We start from the raw sequence: 22,747 nt of genomic DNA, 5'->3' as shown, positions 1-22,747 counted from the left end.
TTTTGTCCACAGTGTTAATTACTTTTTAAATATCTTAATTACTTTTATTCCCCCACCCCCCCACTTCCCCTCAGAGATTGTAAGCTTGCTAAGAGTATTTTTTTATGTTTTGTTTACTGATATATACCCAGGGCTTACAACAGATCTTGGCACATAGTATCTAATAAACATTGACTATATATTGAATGTATATAATGTGTAATTCTCCTGTGAGAGAAACAAAAGAGCTAGTGGGGAAGAGTCAATGGATCAAACCTGGCCATAATTAGAGAGATGGCAAAAGGGGCCTGCTGTGAAGAGGCCATCAGTGGACAACCATTTATTTACACACGGGAGGAGGGGTGTCTAAAAGGGTTGACTATTCTGTTTTGGAGCCCTGGTGACACAGAGGTTAAGAGCTTGGCTGCTAACCAAAAGGCTGGCAGTTCAAATCCACCAGCCACTCCTTGGAAACCCTATGGGGCAGTTCTACTCTGTCCTATAGGGGCGCTATGAGTCGGAATCTTTTTTTTTATTTTAGATTCTCTATTTTATTCAGTGAAGCTAGTATTAAGTGGCTATACATTTGCATTATTCAGAGGCTAAATCCAGACATAAGCTTTAGATGAAAGATGTAATGTTAACTTTCACTTACCTACAGTATTTCCAGAAGCAAATTTTACTGATGAATTTAACTTATTTTCTTCTGAAAGGTCAGGTGGTTTCACCAGCAATGGGCTAGTGGGATTATTATGATCTAGTAGAGAATTAATACGTAAAAATACAAGCTACAGATAACTGAATCAATAAATTCATAAACCTCAGAGTCTAAGAGTACACTTCATTTAGATATTCCAAAGAAGTGCCAAGTGAATCCATAGGATATAAAACAAAATAATATTTTTAATACAAACAAGTATAAACCTGTTTATACAGAAATTGTGTTTTTCGCCACAAGAGAAGAAACTTCATAACAAAAAAGTTAATTTGCATGTTCATACTTTGTGAATTATACAAATGAACTGTAAAGTAAATAATCTACCATGTTGATTTACACAAAGTAAGTCTACTTTTGAAAAACCTTAACTAAACAGTTAATGTAAAGTAAGGGAAAACTTTGAAAGGTTCAAATGAAAATATACAATTTTATAGCCAAAATTTAACACATACTTCTTCATTAGAGTTTCAACATACTTCAAGTGTAAATTCACAACAGTGACAATAAAAACTGACCAAGTACAGAAGATAAACTAGATAACTAAGACTTCCTAAAAATTAAACACTATGCTCATCAAAAGACTTCAAGTAGCGTCTGGAGTCTAAAAGCTTGTGAGCGGCCATCTAAGATACTCCACTGGTCCCACTCTGTCTGGAGCAAGGAAGAATGAAGAAAACCAAAGACACAAGGGAAGGATTAGTCCAAAGGACTAATGGACCACAAGTACCACAGCCTCCACCAGACTGAGTTCAGCACAACTAGATGGTGCCCAGCTACTACCACCGACTGCTATGAGATAGAGTCCTAGACAGAGGTGGAGATAAATGTAGAACAAAATTCTAACTCACAGAAAAAAAGATCAGACTTACTGGTCTGACAGAGACTGGAGAAACCCTGAGAGTATGGACCCCAGATACCCTTTTAACTCAGTACTGAAGTCACTCCTGAGGTTCACCCTTCAGCCAAAGGTTAGACAGGCCCATAAAACAAAATGAGACTAAATGGGCACACCAACCCAGAGGCAAGGACAAGAAGGCAGGAGGGGACAGGAAAACTGGTAACGGGGAACCCAAAGTCAAGAAGGGGAGAGTGCTGACATGTCGTGGGGTTGGCAACCAATGTCACAAAACAGTATGTGTATTAATTGTTTAATGAGAAACTAATTTGTTCTGTAAACCTTCATATAAAGCACAATTGAAAAAAAAAGACTTCACCAAAAGAGTAAAAAGAGACCCTATAGACTGGGAAAAACTTTTTGGTTATGACATATCCAACAAGGGTCTAATCTCTAAAATTTATAGAAAACATTAACACCTCAACAACAAAAAGACAATCAACCCAATTAAAAAATGGACAAATGACATGAACAGACACTTCACCAAAGAAGACATTCAGGTAGCTAAAAAACATATGAAGAGATGCTTGCCATCATTAGCCTTAGATGCAACTCAAAACTACAATGAGATACCATCTCACCCTGGCAATAGTGGCACTTATCAAAAAAAACAGAAAACAACAAATGCTGGCAAGACTGTGCGGAGACTGGAACTTTTATACACTGCTGGTGGGAATGTAAAAGCTAGAAACAGAAATACCATATGATCCAGCGATCCCACTCCTAGGTATATATTCTAGAGAAATAAGAGCTGTGACAAGAATAGACATATACACACTCATGTTCATTGCAGCATTATTCACAATAGCAAAAAGATGGAAACAATCAAAGTGTCCATCAACAGACAAATGGATAAACAAACTGTGGTACATACACACAATGGAATACTACACAATGATAAAGAATAATGATGAATCCGTGAAACATCTCACAACATGGATGAATCTGGAGAACATTATGCTGAGTGAATTAAGTCAATCACAAAAGGGCAAATATTCTATGAGACCACTATTATAAGTAGTCAAGAAAAGGTTTATACACAGATACAAACATTTTTTGATGGCTACCAGGGACGGGAGGGGGAGGGAGAGAAAACCACTAACTAGAGAGTATACACGTGTTAACTTTGGTGAAGGGAAAGGCAGTACACAATACAGGGGAATTCAGCATAACATGACCAAGGCAAGGGAAGACACAAGAGGTATGGAAAAATAAAAGGCAATGGCAGTAAATACTATAACATATGCAACAACAGTAATAACAACAATAATTTATGAATGGATACATTGATATGTATGCTGAATAGGTGTGGAAGGACATATGGGAGTACACCCATGTGCATTTATAGGTTTGCAGAAACGATATTTCTACATATTTGTTTGTGCTGCATGTATCCTCATATACATATTAGAACACACAGGGTGCACAGTCATGGAAATTTCATAGACAACCAAACACCTCACTGGACTGAGCTACTGGGGTTGTAGGCTAAGGACCATAGTGTTGGGGGACATCCAGGTCAATTTGCATAACGTAGTTTATAAAGACAACATTGTACATCCTACTTTGGTGAGTAACATTTAGGGTCTTAAGAGCTTGAGAGCAGCCATCTGAGATACAACTAGTGGTCTCTTTTTGTCTGGAGCAAAGGAGAATGAGGAAAACCAAAGACTCAAGGACACAATTGATCTAAAGGACTAATGGACCACAGGAACTACAGCCTCCATTAGCCTGAGACCGGAAGAACTAGATGGTGCCCAGCTGCTACACCGACCACTCTAATCAGGGTCACAATAGAAGGTCCTGGTTACAGAGGGGAAAGAAATGTAGAAAAAAATTCAAATTCATAAAAAATACCACATTTATTGGTTTAAGACAGACTGGAGGAACCTCCAAGACTATGGCTATTAGACATCCTTCTAACTTGGAACTGAAGCCATTCCCAGATATCACCTTTCAGCCAAATAACGGACCTATAAAATAAACAGTAACATCCGTGAGGAAAACACTCCTTAGAATAATCAGCTATATGAGACCAAAAGGGCAATACTGGCCCAAAAGCAAAGACGAAAAGGCAGGAAGGGGCAGGAAAACAAGATGAATGGAAATGAGGAACTCAGGGTAGCAATGGGAAGGGTTCTGACACATTGTGGGAATTGCAGTCAATGTCAGGGAACAATTTTTGTAAAAACTATTAAATGGGAAACTACTTTTCTCTGTAAACCTTCACCTAAAGCACACACATACAAAAGTATAAATTAAAACAACAAAATCTGACAGGGTATTAGAAAAGTCACATTTTCCAAATGTCCTTATTTAAAAACTTTATAATTTAAATTTAACTATTTCCTTTTTAAAACAGATATATATACACATGTATATGTATATATTATATATATATATACACACACACACACACACAGAGACATATATATGTATATATATGTAATCGTGGCATCTACTAGGTTAAAAAAAATAATCAATTATGAAAGAAACCTGAACCCTGACAGAGTAATTATTTGTGTATTTTAATTCAATACTAAATTAAAATACAACCCAGCTACAGATTCCTTACCACTGCCAGTTCTTTTAAGTTCCATTTCCTGCATGTGGATTTTGCTTGGAGTCATTCGAATGGGAACTGGATAAACAATAGCAGTATCCTAGAGACAAATGGGAAGAAATACAGAATTTGTATTAAAAATACCAAGCTAATACCATGAAATAATAAAAACTAGCAAGACTTTAAAAACTGGTGGGTAGATTTTCTCATTCATACCTAAGGCAGGCATAACAATACATTTTTTACACAAAAAATTCTAGAATAACATTATATATACTAATTTCACTACACATCTAATAATCTTATTTATTTTCTAAAAAGTACATTTAAAATTTTGAGTAATTATAGATTTGCATGAATAAAATGGTCTTACAAAAATACAGTTCATGACAATATTCAAAAGCAAATGTAAAATGATCTGATGAAATTCTGTAAATCTGTACCTTTGAGGTTAAATCAAACTATTTCATGAGGATCCAATGACTAAGTAATATACTGAAAACTCATTTTTATTACCGACTTGCTCTTTCTTATTCATGAACATTTGACACTTCTTTTTCATATACAAAGCAAAGTTAATGAGATGTCTGTTACATTGCAATATTAGGCACAATACATACTTCCTATAGATTACTTCAAATTGTTTAAATTTGGTATCTCAAAATTTAGCATAAAACTTCCAGACAGGAATCCATTTTTAAGAGGAACAAGTAAGACTCCTACGTTAACATTCTAGTACTTTTCTTAGACTTTTTTAATGACTACAGACCTCATCTTTCTCAACTTTATGAGTGGCAAGTCTAGTTAGGGATTAGTAGAACAGATCTTTGAAAAGAATGAAAAAATCAAAGGCAAAGAAGAGAGGATGAAGACAAATGGTAGCCTCTCAGGAAGGAAAGAAAAAGAGAAATGTGTACCTGGGTTACACAGGCAGGCTTGGCCCTGGAAGCTGAGACCCCAGGAGAGGAACCAGAACCAGATCAAGCACAGGGATTACCAGCAATAGACCAGCTGAAAAATACTGCTATAGGGACTCAGAAGATGGAAGGGGATGGGGTGTGGTTTGGCTCTTTCTATGAGAAGTCTGTTCACATTTTTTATGTCTGCTGCTAAAACTCTATAGGGTCTCTATGAGTTAGAATCAACTTGATGGCAATGGGTAATGGTAGCTAAAAACTGAACTTGAGATACCTGAATTTCAAGCATCTAATAATAAATTAAATTTATAAGTTAGTGTAAAGGGTAATGACTTTTCAGTTCAAGTTGGGCACTGTTTTAGGTAACAGTATCAACACCAAGACCTTCCTAGAGAAAGCTAAGTTTTAGCATATAATCTCTTATTTGACAGGCTCTCTTTCCTCCTTGACTTACTCTCATAATCTCTAAATTCAAATTGTGTATATATATACATAAAATATTGTGTATATATATATATATAATAAATGAATTCTATGACTTTTATACTAACAAATTCATTCACAGTAACTTCCTACCCCCATACCAGTGAGATTCTTGATAAAGTTCATGTATTTATCCAACGAAATTGAGCTGACACTTACAACTTTGAAATTATAGTTATAATATATATGTTTAGATTTCTCACATAGTAATGAGGCATCTCAGGAAAATGTTTATAACAACACATTTAAGATATTGTTTAAATTATATTTATGGCTATAAAATGGCTTTAGGAACAACTCTACTATTGTCTTAATTTACAATTTTAATAACAGAAATAATTGTTACGAGAATCAGCATTTACCATTACATGTCAAGATCAAAGGAGAAACAATAACTCATGAGAAAATAAGTTCTTATTCCAAACCTAAATAAACTAGGAAAGAATAAGCAAGGAAAACTTATTAGTAGATGCTTTAAGTTTAAATATTCATCTAATATATATTCTATGTATGTGTGCGTGTGTGTGTGTGTATACATATAATCAGATTTATAAGGCATTCTCACAGTTGAAAATATTAGCCTTTTCATATATTTCTAGTACAGTAAATGGAAGACACAATAATGACTCCAAGAAAAGAAAATCACGAATGTCTCAAGACTTCATTTTCCAAATAATACACATGATATTTTTCTGTACCAAGAAATCAATTTTCTACAGCACACTTGAGTCATACAATCACTAGCTGCTGTGGGGCAGCAATAGCTGTAGTCTAGTGGATTTTGCTGCTGGTTGAACAAGGCAATTCCTTGATGAAATTTATAAAAATGACTACACCTAACATTAGACTAAGGAGCCCTGATGGTGCAACGGTTAAGCACTTGGTTGCTAACCAAAAAGTTGGTGGTTCGAACCCACCCAGCTCCTCCACAGGAGAAAGATCTGGTAATCTGCTTCTGTAAAGGTGACAGCTAAGAAAACCCTATGGGGCAATTCTACTCTGTTACATGGGGTCACTATGAATTGGAATTGACTCAACAGCACCCAACACCACCATCGGACAAATAAATCAGAAATCTGTTTATGACTGTGATGTACAGCGAAGGTAGAGAAGTTTACTGGTTTCAATGTCTAAATAAAGAACCACATAGAAGCCTCTGAGTCCCGAGCTACAAGATGCCAAACGAACACTTTCTCTGCGCCAGACTAGCTTCCCCAAATTAACAACAATAAAAAAGAACAAAAGACAAAAGGAAAAAAACTCTAAACTCTGACTGGCATGCCCTGCCCACTTTCTTCTGCCTATTCAAATCCCCCAAAGCCTTAGGAAACCCATTCCGAATCACTCATGGCACATTCGTACTGTCTATTTGGGGACCTGATTTTACACAATTCAGCAGTTTGCTGAATCCTGTCTTATATTATGCTCATATATCTATATTCTCTACATGCCTTAAATCCTATTGTGCCTATCTGTCTGAATCCAGCCCTGCTACCTTTCCACACTTACGTCACTAAGTTAGTTCAGGTGCTCAACATCTCCTTGATTGCCCTCATCGTTCACAACGCTGCCCCGACCGTATCATGGTACTCCTTGCTGGGTCCTGTTGCCTATGAAATTAAGTTCAGATCCTTATTCTAGCATAAAAACCTCTTCCCACTCTGGTTTCAGCTATATTCTTTGGCCCCATCTCCCACACTCCGTAATTCCCGCACATACACGTGTACTCTACACTCTCAATACACCGGACTGACCCTGCTCATGACATTCCCTCTGCTTAGAATGACCCATCAACCTCTGTCAACTCATACTTTCATTTAAGACCCAGCATACAAATGTAACCTCTTTTGTGAAAAATTTTCTAATGTATCAGTCTGAGTTAGCTGGCCAATCTTTTCTCTGTCCATATTCTTGTTCACAGATATACTATGCTAACAACCAAAATTAGCTATGTTGTAATCATCAACTTACAATAATTAGACTGTAGTCTACTCTAGACCGGAATCTTGTTTTTTATATCTTTACATCCCTAGAGACTATCACAGACACCTAGAAAGGGACACTTCCAAAAAGGTGAACTGGGCATAACCAGTGATCAAACTAAATCCCTTTTCATACTCTGAATTACTTATAAATTCTGCAGCATCAAGACCAGGCATAAACAATGGCAAATATTACTGTATTATGCTTCTCATTAGTCTAGAATTTTCCTGGCATTTTGATTCAAGTACACCTTAGCAGAAGTAAATTCTATCAGAGGCTATTAACTGATGAAGTAGTTCAACAAAAATAGTCAAGTTTCTGGAAATAAGATAATCAGAAACCCAGTTTTATCAGAATTTTGGGAGTTTGACAGCTAACCATTCCAGTTTACATCTGAGATCATACATGTCTAAGTGTTACAGAGCAGTTCGGAATTTTTCATAGATTGTAACTTTATTGAGCAAATGGCAAACTATAATAAATTAGCTTTCTTTTTATATTTCATTAAATGTTCTTATACTGTAAGGGATGTTAAATTCATATTAAAAGTGTGGTGAAATTTTTTCCTAGGTGATTTTCCTTCTAATTTGAATGAGCCTTATTTACTTATTTATAATCCTTATTTATATAAGTCTTGTAAAAGACATCTGAGATTTTCTGTATAGGCTGTGGTCTGCAAATAAGCAGTACCCTAAATAAGTATTAAATGAAGGTTAAGAAACTCAAGAAACCTCAATGCAAGCGGGATATCTTCGTAATTTAAAATTTAAAGTGAGATTACTGGTTAGGGAACAATCTTTACATTTAAGTTTGCCACCAAAAAAGAAAAAAGAGATTTCTAGGTGTCAGATGATAAAATATTTAAGAATGTCAACTTCATTTATCAAATTTGGAGTTCTAAATTCAAGATGGAAATAAATTCCAATTAACCTTTATTTTCCTAGAGCCTCCTGATATACTAGAGATAACAAAGGAAAATACTGAGCCACAGCATTTTAAACATTAGAACTGACATTAAAAAATTTGGATATTATTTCCAAATAACAAGAACATCACTGTTATTAAGCCAAATATTTCCCTGAATTTCCTTGTAGTCATGAGCCCTAGGCTTTTTATACAGAATGTTCTTGCTGGCTTGACAAAAATTAGAATACTGAATGATTATTTTCACTATTTTCTAAGAGTTAGAGAACAGAGTTCCTTTATTGCTATATCAAATTTTCCTTCCCAATAAGGTAATTTCATTATGTATTTTAAATAAAATTAGCCTGACTAAATAACTAGAAGGTAAGAATAATATGATAGTATAGAGAAATGAAATTTAAAGCTAGGGTAAAACTTTTTTTTTTAGCTTACAGCACCTGTCACTTTTCAAAGAGAACTTAAGTATAGCTGCTAATAAGCAGCAAAGCAAAAATTTTACGCTTTGCCTTCTTTTAACTTCTCCTACTCTCCATTCGGCAGAGATTAAAATCAAAGATTAATGCCCTCAAAGTCAAGCAGCAAGAAAAGTGAAGCAAAAGGCACAGATGATCTACATAATAATTTGCCCTAGAATAACTCATAGACTATAAACACTTAAAAAAAAAGTCCATACATTTGTTTGAATTAAATAAATATAACAGGATCTTCTACATTTCAAACAAATTGTAAATCATATCAGAGATCTATTAATTAAACTGCTGAAAATATACTATTATCTTTAAATGCCACTTCTCCAAAATCCACATTAAATGGCAAGACCATTTTTATGTTTAGTTAATAAATGCTGGATGTCTTTGATCATCACAAGGCAATCTAGAAAAGAATGCCCTGTGTCACTTTCTCCGTATCTTCACACTTAACTCATTTTAAAAAATCCTACCTTTACACTCTTCTTCCCTTCCTACTTACTTCCTCTTTTCTTTTTAGAAGGGGCTTATTAGCATGTCCTTCTCTTTAAAAGAAAAAAAATAAAAAGAAACAGAAAAAGCAGAGGAGTGAGCAGCAAGAAGAATGATTCATAGCTAAGATTCTCAAGTTTTCAAATAACTTGAGGGACAGGAGGGGGCATATAAAAAATTAACTCTATGGAGATAGTTTATTCTTAAAAACAGGATGTGAACTTTGTAGCATTTTCAAAGCAACACAGTAAACCACAGGAAGACAAGACAGAGGCTCTTTGCATAATGGGAATCTTTGACCAATGGCTCTGTATTGGTTTGCTCAACTTGATTGTCTCTAACAGAACTCAACATACTAATGAAATCAAAGCCACATCGTTTGTATTGTGAAAATAAAAAATGACACTGCATAAATACTTACATACATAGTACATATTACATGATGTGTAAGCATACAAATAAAACAGTATTTACATAACTGTCACTACACTGAAATAAACACTATATGTTTAATAAAGCATACACTGAATTAGCAAATGAAAACAGGTTAATTAAATCAGTTGTCACAAAATACTTCTTCAGACGTGACAACACACGTAACCAGATATTAAAAACATACAGTTTTTCTCACCAAAATAACTAAAAAATACAAATGACAAAAATGTTCTTTCCACCATTAAGCACACAACAATTGAAAAGCCTGCCACCATTTCCCTCTAAGCACTCCACTGAACCATGCATATCAGCTAAAAACCATAATGAATGGAAATTTGGGTTAATAAAATTAATTTCAAACAAGCAAGCTAAGTGATTGACTTACAGGATCAGCTGGTGCAATGTTAGAATCAAATTGGGTCAGAGTTTGTGAGCTTGAAGAGCGTTCGCTAAATGTCTCCCACTGCTGAACAGACAGAGGAGAGACAAGTCAGCATGATGAGAAAGATGGAGTAAAAGATCACCGGAGAAGATTTAGCAAAGTAATTCAGAGGTTGCACTGCAAGTTGTGTTTCATAGGCCTGACAATATTCCATAATTTCTATTTTTTCATAAACATTTTATACTTATCTATCCTGGGTCATCTTGTAAGGGTGAGCAGCTTCACAATTAAATGTATAGTTAACAATTTATTGTGATCTCTATGGAAGAGATTCAAAGGGCTTACAGAATTAAAACTCAAAACACAATACTGGAACAGAGTTTAAGCAGCCTTAATGGTCACCAAGTAAAATGTAAAGCAGTTTGTCTTGACTAGAGAAAGGAAGAATAATTTCAAATCCTTCTTTTAGAAGTCACACGTTTGTGCATTGATTTGGTGAAACTAATGAATCTCAAGTACCAAAGTTTTGGTCAAAACAAAGCAAGTCAGTGTGACTTGCCAGTGCGACCCCTGATAAATGATTCTATTATATATGTGCACTTATTTTATACAACTGTATAGATATTTAATAAAATATAATTGAGATAAAATGCAAAGAATTCTGGAATATATGTTTGGGCAAAATGCAAAGAATTCTGGAATTAATACATGTTTGAGCTTTTGTCAATCTGCAGCAAGTCAACCCCTGCAGTCAGCACTACAAACAGGGCCATGCCAGACCACAAGACAGAACTGCCAATCAGGCACCCCTCCCCATGCTAGAAAAATCAGAATGCGGCCATGATGAGAGCAAACCAAGCATCTGAGTGTTATATATAGATGATATATTCTGATATGAGGTACTACTTTTTAAAGAGGCACACAAATATTATACTTTTTAAAATAGGTGGAGTGATGAGTTAATATTAATCACAGTAAATTCCACTTGTTTTGAAAAATTTAGTAATAAAACAGTATGGGATATTTACATAAATATTGTTTTAAGATCATCATTAAAAATTGATTCTTAAGAGTTATCAGTTGTTCCCTGAAGAGGGAAAAAACTGCTACACATATACAGTATATACATACAAATGTTTACACACAGACAGACCTACCCCATTAACCAAAATCCTCTTTTAATAACTCAGTATGGAAAAGCATACACTTTTATGCTTCAAAGTTCAACTTACTATTTAAAACAGAGATATTCAATTTGAGGATGCATGTAGAATTTAACATTAGCAAGTGAGCAACTTGTTAAAGATTATCTACAAAAATGGCTAATACATTAAATATTTTTTACTAGATTAGTTTTCTTATCACAAAAATGAAGCTATACTAAGAAATACTGATGAATTCAAAGTGCTTCTTGAATAGACAAAGTCCACAATAATTCACTTTTAGCATGTGGTATCACTTCAAGGAAGCTACTTATCAATATTTGTTCATATAATTAGTTTTAGGTAATTATTATCACATGAATACAGAAGGAATTTTAGAAATCCTAATTATTTCACGGTGGAGAAATTTTAGATACAGATTTTTGCCAAAAAGTAGGCATTTACCTCATTTGGGTGGCATGAAGTTTAACGGTTTCACAAGATTGTATGTAAGCTATCTGGAGGGCAGAGAGATACTCATCTTCGTAACTTTAGTATAATGGGTAAGAGCACAGGCTATGGAGGCAAACTACTGGAATCCTAGGTATGCTGTACAATCTTGGGCAATTTACTTAACCTCTTTATGCTTCAGTTTCACCATCTGTGACACGAGACTAATAATACCTACATCATAGGTTTGTGTAAAGATTAAAAAAGTTAATATATGTAAAGAGCTTCTTGAATAGCAACTGACACATCAAAAGTACTCAATGTTAGGAATTATTATTATTATCATCCTGTACAGTGCCTAATATAGTGCCTTGTCCATATCTAGCAGATGCTGAATAAATATTTGTTGAAAGAATATTCTTTCGGTGCGCACTGTGGTAGAAAATTAAAATATAATCTAAATTCCATATTCTAAGAAGACATTTTTGTAAATATTACTAAATATCCTAAAATTAATGTTACTTTTATTAGTATTTTGATTTTTTACATATAATAATAATTTAAAAAAAAAACCACACTGTGATATTCATTCTAATTACCAAATATTACAAAGTAAAACTTGATAGGAATACTTAAGTAGGGACAATGCAACTACTGAGATCAGAGTTTGGAAGGGACTTCCACCCTCATCTTTTAATGATCACATGTGATTGTATTTAGAATGAACTTGGGCTTTATAACTGAGATGCTTTTGAAAGAGCTCCTTTTATTTACAAATGGATATCAATGGGATTTTTTATTTTATCCTTTTAATCTGACTTGCTATTTAAAATGATGGTATTGAATCAATGTGGAAAAACAGTGATTTCAAAAATACTGACCCTACTCTTTATAAAGTCTCTCTACTAGCAAATTCTTTCAAGGCTTAATCTCTCCCTCTAGAAAATACTTACATTAATGGTTTTACAACCTATATGATATGATATTTTAATGTTTCAGAAAAAAGTCATAACATAACACAGATGATTAACTTGGCTTTGATTATGTCATAAAGCAGCAGCAAGTAGCTCTAAACTACCAGCTATTTTTCTTTTTCCACACTTTCTAAAATTAACTACGGAGCTCTTTAATCCAGTTCTTTTTTGGTTTTCAAAGACATGGAAAGCACACAAACCCGAACCAAACCAACTGCCGTAGAGTTGATTCTGACTCACAGCAACCCTACAGGACAGGGTAGAACTGCCCACAGGGTTTCCAAGGCTTTACATCTTTACAGAAGCAGACTGCCACATCTTTCTTCCGTGGAGTGGGCTGGTGGGTTTGAACCGCCAACCTATCGGTTAACAGCCCAGCACTGAACCACTGCACCACCAGGGCTCCTTATGGAAAGCATGGAAGCTCAGAAGGTTTGCCTGAAAGTCGCAAACTTTTATATTTCTAGCAATGTTTAAAAGTGATACAAAAAAAAATCTAAGGAAAAAATGTAACTTGTTCACAAAGAAAACTGCTTTAACTGGCTAGAGTGGTAGTTTTCAAAGGGAGTTTTATAGAGCACTAAGGTTTAACAGGGAGGCCTCCAGGGTTGCTGTAAGGGAGGCTGGGCCTCAGGCCATCTTCCCTATTCTAAGCTGAGTGGCCCTACATTTAATGTTTTATATATAACAGAGTTCCAAAATAATTTGGGAGCAGTGCATTTGTCTCAAATTCTTTGTTACAAACTGTGCTTGGTCATATTTGACATATCTTTAAACAATGCATTTAATATGGTTAAATCACTCCATTTACTACTGAATAAAACTAAATTATAAACAGCTTGGGACGTAGAAAATACTTTAATCATGTGGAAAGTTGGATTAGTGACTTCTCATATCACTTCCAATGCTAACATTCCAAATATACTAATATCCCAAATATCACATGCCTTGCTTATAGGAATGAGAAAGCATGCGACAAGAGTGGATCCAGCAGTTGACTGGGAATCAAATGACTTGTGTTCAAATCTTAGCCCTTGTCCCTCACTGGCTATGAGATTTTCACCAAGTCATTCAGCATTTGACTCTTAACTTCATGCATCTGCCTCACCAAACTCACAAGGTTTTGGTGAGGAAGAGGGGTGGGAATCAAATAATAGTATATATATGAAAAAAAACTTTGAAAATCTCAAAACACCATATAATTACAATTAACTTATCATAGTCATATTGGGTGTGCTCTTTCAACTATGGATGCTGGAAGAGCTATATGCTGAAACTACCCTGTCTGGAATCTCTTACCTTAAAAAATTTAACTTTTAATGAAAGAAAAGGGAAGTTTTGCTAACCTCACTGCTTTGATTCAGCTCTGGCCAAGTCTGGTTTAGTGATGGCATTGACGGTGACTTGCTTGGAGGTGCTTCTGCAGGAGAGCCTGAATAACCTACCTCACCTGGCTGATCCCCGACATCTGCAATTTAAAAATAGAGAAAATTTCTATGAATAATATACTTTAGTTTAAGAATATTTACTTATAAAAAAGCTAACAGGATTTTCACAAATAGTAACTTATAATTTCTATTTCCTTTCTTCACATTCCCATAGTAAGCACTTTAAAAATCAGATAATACTTATTCCTGCTAGTTATTGTCTACCTGACACTAGAGCTTTTCATTAAAATAAAATCTAGTTAGTAATAAATAGAAAAAGTGTTATATATAATAATAATGCAATAGAGCACAAGCTTTCAATCATCTTCTGGTAACAGAATAGATTTGTATCAATGTTTTTCAAAGGGTACTCCATGGAATACTAATCAAGTAAGTTAGCTTTGAAAAATTAGGTTCTCTGTTCAAATAAGTTTGGGGGTACAGTGATTCCCTGCTGAAGCATCCCCATGCATATTTGTATATTACAGACTTGTGATGTCGTAAAATAAACTGTTTAAATCAACTGTTTCCGAAACATATTTGACCTCTGAACTCTCTTTATCAAATAAAATCCCCTAGTGTTCCTTGGAATATACTTTGGGAACTGCTGATTTATACTAATTCACATGTCTCCCTTGTTACCAAAAGCAGTACATATTTGCAAGGCAGACAGTAAAAGGAAAGGAACAGTCCTCAGTAATAGATAAAAAGCAAAGTCAATGAGCCCATATGAGATTTAAACATTTATTATTAAGCTTATTGGCAATTCAGGAATTAATGGAGATCCATGATGATATTTTAAAATGGTTTTTAAACTCTTTTGAGATATTATATTTCTAATTATAATTAAGGCTTAGTTTAAAATATTTCTTAAATTGTAATTTAAAAACCAAAGAAATTTTCTCAAGTTTTATGCGGCTTTGAATATAATTCCAGTCTTGAAAATCACATTAATGGCCAAATTAACAGACAGTAACTAATCTGTTAGAAACCTATATAAAAAAATGATTCCAATATCTGTCACTATCTTACTGTTTGAACATGGGCAAGTTGAATAAAATAGCACTTGAGTTTCTCCACCAGAAAGGAGGACTTTTGCCATTAAATGTTAGCACTACACTTCAGATTCCTAGATCGACAGTCACATAACGTAATTCAGCAATGTATAGGTTTTAAATTTTCAATCTATTCACAAGTAAATCTATCAAGTTTCAGTGCCTAGCACAGGACCTAGTACATAGCAGGCACTCAAACATTTATTGAATGAGTTTTTGTGTGTGTTCTTCTTCATTTAAACTCATTCTCCTTTACTGTCACTTTCCTAGAACATCTGAACCCAAATGAACCATTAATATTTTGATAAAGTTCTCAAAACTTTTCTTACTCTGTAACATGACCGTCTCAGAATGTTTCAATGCCCTTTTACCTACCCCTGACATTATCCTCTGACATATCACTCTACAAATTCTAATTTGCAGTCCAGCATCATATTTTGATTAATTTTTCTAAGATCAAGAACTGTTCGTTCTTTCTTAGTCCTATTCCTTCTCAATGAAAGTGTCTGAGAGTAGCACAGAACCAGTAACAAACAGGAAGGCCTCAGATAACGTTCTATTAAGACGTTAACTCAAAGGTCTTAGAGAAGAACTAGTGAAAAGAACAGTAGCAGCAAATTTCTCATGGGATAGCCTGGAGTTTTCCAGTGGGAACAAAGATTTGGGTTCCCCCCCATCACAAGAAAAGGAAAAGAAGTGAAGGAAAGAAAGATAGTGGCTATAAATCTGACAGTTTATTGAAGGTGAAACTCTGCCAGGAGTATGGTAAATGATGAAGTGTGTTTCTAAGAAATCCTCCCCTCCAAAGTCTAAGTATTAAAGAAAATAGTATTAACAATAAAACCAAAAAAAACCCCCAAACTCACTGCTGTTGAGTCGGTTCCGACTCATAGTGACCCTATAGGACATGGAAGAACTGCCCCATAGAGTTTCCAAGGAGCACCTGGTGGATCTGAACTGTTGACCTTCTGGTTAGCAGCCGCAGCTCTTACCACTATGCCACCACTATAGGATAATAAATTTTCAGAAGAACCTATTTAAAGTCAGACTATATTACTCAAGTTTTAAATATCATCTTAGGGCAACCTGGGGCCCTGGTTTGGCTTTCAAGACTTCAGTTCTCATGAAATCTTCTTCTACTGACAAATTTAGACACAGGCTATACTCCACCCCTAACCTCAGGCCAACTGGGATTTGGGATAGATTCTAGGAACCCCTCTGTATCACTAGTACAAAGACATTGATTCCAGTCTCCTGAGGCTGGGAACTAAAATGCTATTACCTCCAAATAATTATACTTTTAATTATTCCAATATAGTTGTTTTCCTAGAGTAACAGTTCTTAAACTGTGGACCATGGACCCTTGGAAGTTCCTGAGACTCTTTTAGGGGGTCTGATAGGTCAAAATTATTTTTTATCATAATAATAATGTTCTTCCCTGTGTTGACATTTGCATTGATGGTGAAAAAGCAATGGTGGAAAAAACTGCTAGCTTATCAGCACAAATCAAGACAGTGGCACCAAAATATACTAGTTACCAGTGTATTCTTCAACTCCACAGATGAGTTAAAATACACACACACACAAACACACACACACACACACACATGCATACACATACGTATGATGCCAGTTTCACTGAAGAATGTTCATGATGAAACAGTAAAACTTATTAAATCTCAGCCCTAAAACATATCGTTTTAATATTCTGTGTGATAAAATGGGACGTATAAAGAACTGCTGCTGCATATCAAAGTACAGTGGTTTTGTCAAGGAAATGTACTTGTGTGATTGAGTTTTTTAAGCTGAACAGGCCACTTTTTTCATGGAACACTGCTTTTTGAAAGAACAGCTGATACGGTAATAATTTGGATTTGAGTATTAGGAAAGCCTTTTCTCAAAAATTAAAGTGAACCTGTCACTTCAAGGAAAAAAACTGTCAGTAGTTATTATTAATGACAAAGTTCGAGCCTTCAAGTGAAAATTAGAATTTTGGAAAATGTATACCCATGACCATAAGCTCCAGAGCTTCCCAATACTTAAAGATTTCTCTGATAAGGTAGGTTTTGATATTAACAATGTGCTTTTTTGATATTTTCTAATGAAACATATCAGTATTTAGAAGACCTGTATAACTCAATGAAGTGTTATTTTACAAATAACCACTGTATGATGGTACAAAATTACACAAGGGTAAAACACTCATTTAAAGTGCAAGGCAGACCAGTGGATTTTAATGTAACAGTACAAAAAATTCAGCTTCAACATAGCAACTAACCTTTAAGAAACTACTATTTGTTCAACTTTTGGTGCAGTATTATAATGTGAAAAAGCTATAAAACAGTCCTCCCTTTTATTATGTGAAGCCACATTTTCTTCATGTATTTTAGAGATCGGCAAATGCTTTCTACAAAGGGCCAGACAGTAAATGTTTTAGGCTTTGTGGGAGATACAGTCTCCGCTGCAACTACTCTAACTCAACCATCGTAGTGACGTAGTGAAAGTTGTTTGATGCTACTGAGTCAACTCCGACTCGCAGCAATCCTACAGGACAGAGCAGAACTGCCCCATAGGGTCTCCAAGGTTGTAATCTTATGGCAGCAGATTGTGAAGTCTTTTCTCCCTCGGAGCTGCTGGTGGGTTTGAACCGCCAAACTTTTGGTTAGCAGCTGAGCGCTTAGCCATTGCATCACCAGGGCTCTTTAGTGTGAAAGTAGCTGGAGATAATATGTAAATAAATGAGTGTGGCTATGTTTACAGACACTGAAATCTGAATTTTATATAATTTTCATGTGTCATCAAATATTATTCTTCCTTTTCTTTTCCGAAAAGAAAAAAAAATTTCCTAGCTGTGAGTCGTACAAAAACTGGCGGCAAACCAAAATTTTGCCTGCATGGCTTAGTCTGCCAATCCCTGATATACTTCAAACAAAATAATATACCTAACAGACTGAATGCAAAAGCAAATACAAGAATCTAGATGCTTTCTATCAACCTGGATATTAAGGAGATTTGCAAAAATGTAAAAACAATGCCACTCTTTTCCTTAATATTTTTATTTTGGAAAATACATTTTCCTAAAAATACTTATACTAATTTAAGGGATGGATAGACACAGTGGCTGCAACAATGGGCTCAAACATAGCAACAATTCTGAGGATGGTGCAGGACTGGGCAGTGTTTCGTTCTGGTGTACATAGGGTCGCTATGAGTTGGAATTGACTTGATGGCACCTAACAACAACATTATTTTCAAATTAAGTGATAAATATTTTCAAAATCTATCAGTTTTCATTTCTAATAGTGTAACTATTGATAGAATCCACACAGAAGACTCTTTTGGGTCCTCAACAATTTTTAAGAATGTAAAGGGGTTTTGATACCAAAAAGTTTGAAAATCACTGTTCTAGAGAATCCAAAAATTATTTCTGGAATAAGCAGCAATATAATTTAACAATTACATTGGAATATTACACTTTAATTCCTTTCTACTTCATGTGTAGAACAACAAATGGTGGTAGAAAAAGAGTGAAGTACTTATGTTCTGGAAACTAATAGTCTGAGGAGACGCATTAGGTCTGGAAATAAATCACACCATCTTAATATTTGCTAACTATAAATACTCCAACAAAAGCTTCCTTCCCACCCACAAAAGTTAGTCTTTAAGACTGTGTCCTTATGGAGGCAGGGGGGTAATTTTACTCTTACCTGATGCAGTGTTCCAACCTAGCCTCCTGCTGAAACACTGTGTCAACCCTGCCTCCCTCCTGCTGGTTCTGCTCTGCCCCTGACATCATCAGAGCATCAGGGCTGAAAAAGAAGAGTATGAGCCTAAATTATTTTTTAAAGTTAACCCCACAAGGGCTTTCACTCAAAAAGTATTTCCAGGTATAAAAGCGTGTCTGGAAGAGACAACCGAGTATGACCACACTGACATATACTGTCAACCTACATTTAAAAGCTAACAATAACAGTAAATGAGTGCAAGCCGCATTTTCAGGACTGCACAAGAAAAACATCCATAGCTGTCATCCTTCTATCCTCCAAAGAATGTTGTCCAGAGAAAGTTCACAGATTCAGTTCAGTACGATGTACCTGTTGAATCTACCAAACAATCTCTTTCTTGAAGAAATTCAGTTTTATTCTAGCTTTATAATCTACTCATCCTGATTTTCTCTTATTTTCCTAGTGTAACACTTCAGACGCTAAGAAATCATTTCCAAAAATATCTGCCAGCTTTAACTAATCTCATAGAAATATATATATATATATATATCCCAAAAATCTTACGGTTTAAAACTTATTTTGCCTTCAAGAAGAAAAACAAATCTACGAAGAGTTCTTCAATTATGATGATTCAAGGTTTCAACCTCATTACAATAGTTTAATCAAGGCAAAATTAACTATGTCTTTATTTGGAAATGTGAATATTATTCTTATAGGAAAAATATTTAAAATAAAATATACAGAGGTTTGGATGAATTTTAAGTTTTCCAGGTAAGCTACAAATGATCCCTTTTTCATACACATTTAAAAGACAGGGATAAGCAAAATATACAGAAAGCAATTAAAGATAGGCTTTGTTTTGTTTCGAGTGGTATTATGTGCACCAAGAAACTAAGTTCTATTTCCAGAATTAACTCTACTTTCCTCTAACACGCCACAAAAATGCGAACTTAGTAAGAAGACCTTAAGAAAGCCTACGGGAGAAATCAAGTAGTTTAAATTAAAACCACATTAATAAAAGTACTAATTTATTTGGTGAACATTTACTAAAGGCCTACACAGTTCCGGGCTCTAGAGAGAGTGAACTGAACAAGACAAGACCCCCATTTCCATGGAGTTCTCTTCCTAACAAAGCAGACAGGCACATGCTTCGTTTTTCACTTTCACAGAACAATCATAAAGGAAAAAGGTCATAATTAAGGGTATCATTAATTATTCTCAAGAATCCTTATTAATCCACTGATATATGAACCACAATCTTTTAAGGCTCCCACTGTGTCATCAAACTTGTAGAGATTTTCATCTTCAAGTATTATCTGGCCTTGTTTGTCAATGCCTTTGTCAGGGATTTGAACTGTTCTAATTACTCTGACCAATTTCATTTACATAGTGCATCTTTGCCAATATTCGCGTAGGTGTGTGTGTAGGCTTTTATAGGTTAAAAATTTCTAGACGGGGAGGAGCTCCGGCAAAATGGCACTCTAGGCAGAAGCACCACGCCGTCCCTCCACAGCAAAGATCCGAAAAACTAAGCCAAACAGAGAATACAACAATCCTGAAACCCTAAAACATCAAATGAAGAGATAAAGAAGTCAGCCAAGCACCAAATGGAGTGAGAAAACTGACAGAGAATGGAGAGCGAGGAGAGATTCATGCAGAGGTCCCCTATCAGCTAACGCAGCGCGGATCCGCCATCTTGGACTCCTATCGGAGACCAGCAAACAGGGGGTACGAGAAAGCAGCCTCACGGAGTGTCCAGCGGGAGACAAAACAACCAGTAATTTGCGATATACCCTTTCCCAACCCCCACCCTTCTTCACCCCGACTCGGCCTCCTCTGCTTCCCGCGGCCACAATCTCTTGACCGGGAAACACCGGCTGCTTGGATTCCACACACCCGAACGGGTGGCTCTCTGAGTGCCATTTGTTGGCTGCTGGTGTTGCTTTTTTCTGCTTCTTTTGATTTCTTCCTTGCCTCTTGCCACCTCCCCCTCCTTTCGCTAGAGTACCTCACTGCGTGCGCCATCTTTGCTTCCTCCTGAGGGGCTGCAGAGCGCCGGTAATCTGTGATATACGCTTTCCCACTCTCTACCCTTCTTCACCCACACTTGGCCCCCTCTGCTTCTGGCGCACACAGTCTCTTGTCCAGAAACCCCCGCCCACATGAGCTGGCTCTCTGAGTGCCATTTGTTGGCTGCGAGTGTTACTTTTTTTTTCTGCTTCTTTTGATTTGTTACTTGCCTCTTGCCACCTCCCTCTCCTTTCGCTCGAGTACCTGGCTCCGTGCGCCATCTTTTCTTCTTCCTGAGGGGCTGCGGAGCTCCGTTCGAGTGTGGAGCTGCTTCCCAGTCTGGGCTGCCGTGCTGGTGGGATCCCGGGGCTTTTGTTCGTTTGTTTGTTTGGCTGTACTGCAACACTTGAGAGCGACTTCCCCAGACCTCATAGCTGCACCGGTGGGATCCCTGGGAACTTAGTGGTTCTTTAACCTTTCTGATTTTTATTTATTCATTCTTTTCTTTTCTCCCACTTCCCCTTTCTGTTTTTCTCCATTTCATAGTCTCTCATCTCTCCATTCCAATGGCAAGCTCCCCTAGCATTCTTTTTTGTTTGTTTGTATGTTTCTGGCTCCTGTTCCTCTCTCCTCTCTCCCATATCCATCTTAGCTCCACACATAACAATCTCCCTGCTGCATCCTGCCTACCTGCACCGTGTACTTGACATCACACCACCAAGCAGCACAGGCACGGCCTACTGGAACCTGCCCTGCACTGTTTACTGACCCGCTCTCGTGGCTGTAGTAAGTGCCACAAACAACCCATCCCAGTAACTCCTCTTCAGCTAGACCTGCCCTGCCATACCATATCTGAGTGACTGACCCTGCCAATTGGAGAAGGAGGCCAAAAGTATTGTGCCCACAGATGAGCAAACAACAAAGAACCCACAGTCCGCCTGCTCAGACATAGTCAAATTTTTTTTAAAAAAAGGGACAAAACAAACAAATCTACAATCAATAAACAAGAAAAATAACTACTGAATGCCCCGAAGACAGCAGACAAGATAAAAACATTTACAAAAACAGGACAGGATGGTTGCAGTAGGCGTCCAAAATAAAACACCAGATGACTCTCCTGTGGAAGAAAATGAACTAGAACTACCTGATAGGGAATTCAAATCTCTAATACTCAGAATTCTCCAAGAACTGAGGCAAAAGGCTGACAAACATGAGGAAAAAATAGACAAATTCATGGAAAATAATGCAGGAACAAAATCCCAAAATAAATTCACAACTAGAAATTATACAAAGACAACAATTAGAAATCCAAAAAGATAAACAACAAGATTTCAGAAATGGACAGTGTCATAGAACGGCTGAGAAGCAGATTTGAAATGGTGGAAGACAGGATCAGTGGAATTGAAGACAAACACTTGTATACAACTCTGTTTCAGGAAAACTCAGAAAAAAGAACGAAGAAAAATGAAGAGACCCTGAGAGTTATGTGGGACACAATCAAAAGCAAAAATCTGCAAGTGACTGGAATTCCAGAACAGGTGGAGAAAACAGAAAACACAGAGAGGATCATTGAGGAACTGCTGACAGAAAACTTCCCCAATATTATGCAAGATGAAAAGCTGGCCACCCCAGCTCAACGAACCCCATATAGAAGAGATCCCAAAAGAAAATCACCAAGGCATATCATATTCACACTTGCCAAAACCAAAGACAAACAAAGAATCCT

At 36.1% G+C, this 22,747-nt stretch overlaps 1 protein-coding gene across 4 annotated transcripts in view; it reads right to left on the bottom strand.

The window, feature by feature from the left end:
• REPS1 (RALBP1 associated Eps domain containing 1) overlaps nucleotides 1-22,747 on the bottom strand; it is a 76,215-nt gene that overhangs the window by 13,862 nt on the left and 39,606 nt on the right. For 2 of the 4 annotated variants that reach the window (XM_004368874.2, XM_012554828.2), the window contains exons 9-12: nucleotides 14,151-14,272; nucleotides 10,242-10,322; nucleotides 4,168-4,255; nucleotides 635-736 (exon numbers count right to left, since the gene is read on the bottom strand). In XM_004368874.2, coding sequence (XP_004368931.1) covers nucleotides 635-736; nucleotides 4,168-4,255; nucleotides 10,242-10,322; nucleotides 14,151-14,272 — 393 coding nt within the window. The remainder of the gene's footprint in view (nucleotides 1-634; nucleotides 737-4,167; nucleotides 4,256-10,241; nucleotides 10,323-14,150; nucleotides 14,273-22,747) is intronic. The other 2 variants (XM_004368875.2, XM_023729701.1) reach the window with 1 other exon arrangement.

The sequence above is a fragment of the Trichechus manatus genome, unplaced genomic scaffold (genome assembly GCF_000243295.1).
Source record: "Trichechus manatus latirostris isolate Lorelei unplaced genomic scaffold, TriManLat1.0 scaffold00002, whole genome shotgun sequence".
NCBI lineage: Eukaryota > Metazoa > Chordata > Mammalia > Sirenia > Trichechidae > Trichechus > Trichechus manatus.
This window is presented reverse-complemented; position numbering and strand designations above follow the sequence as displayed.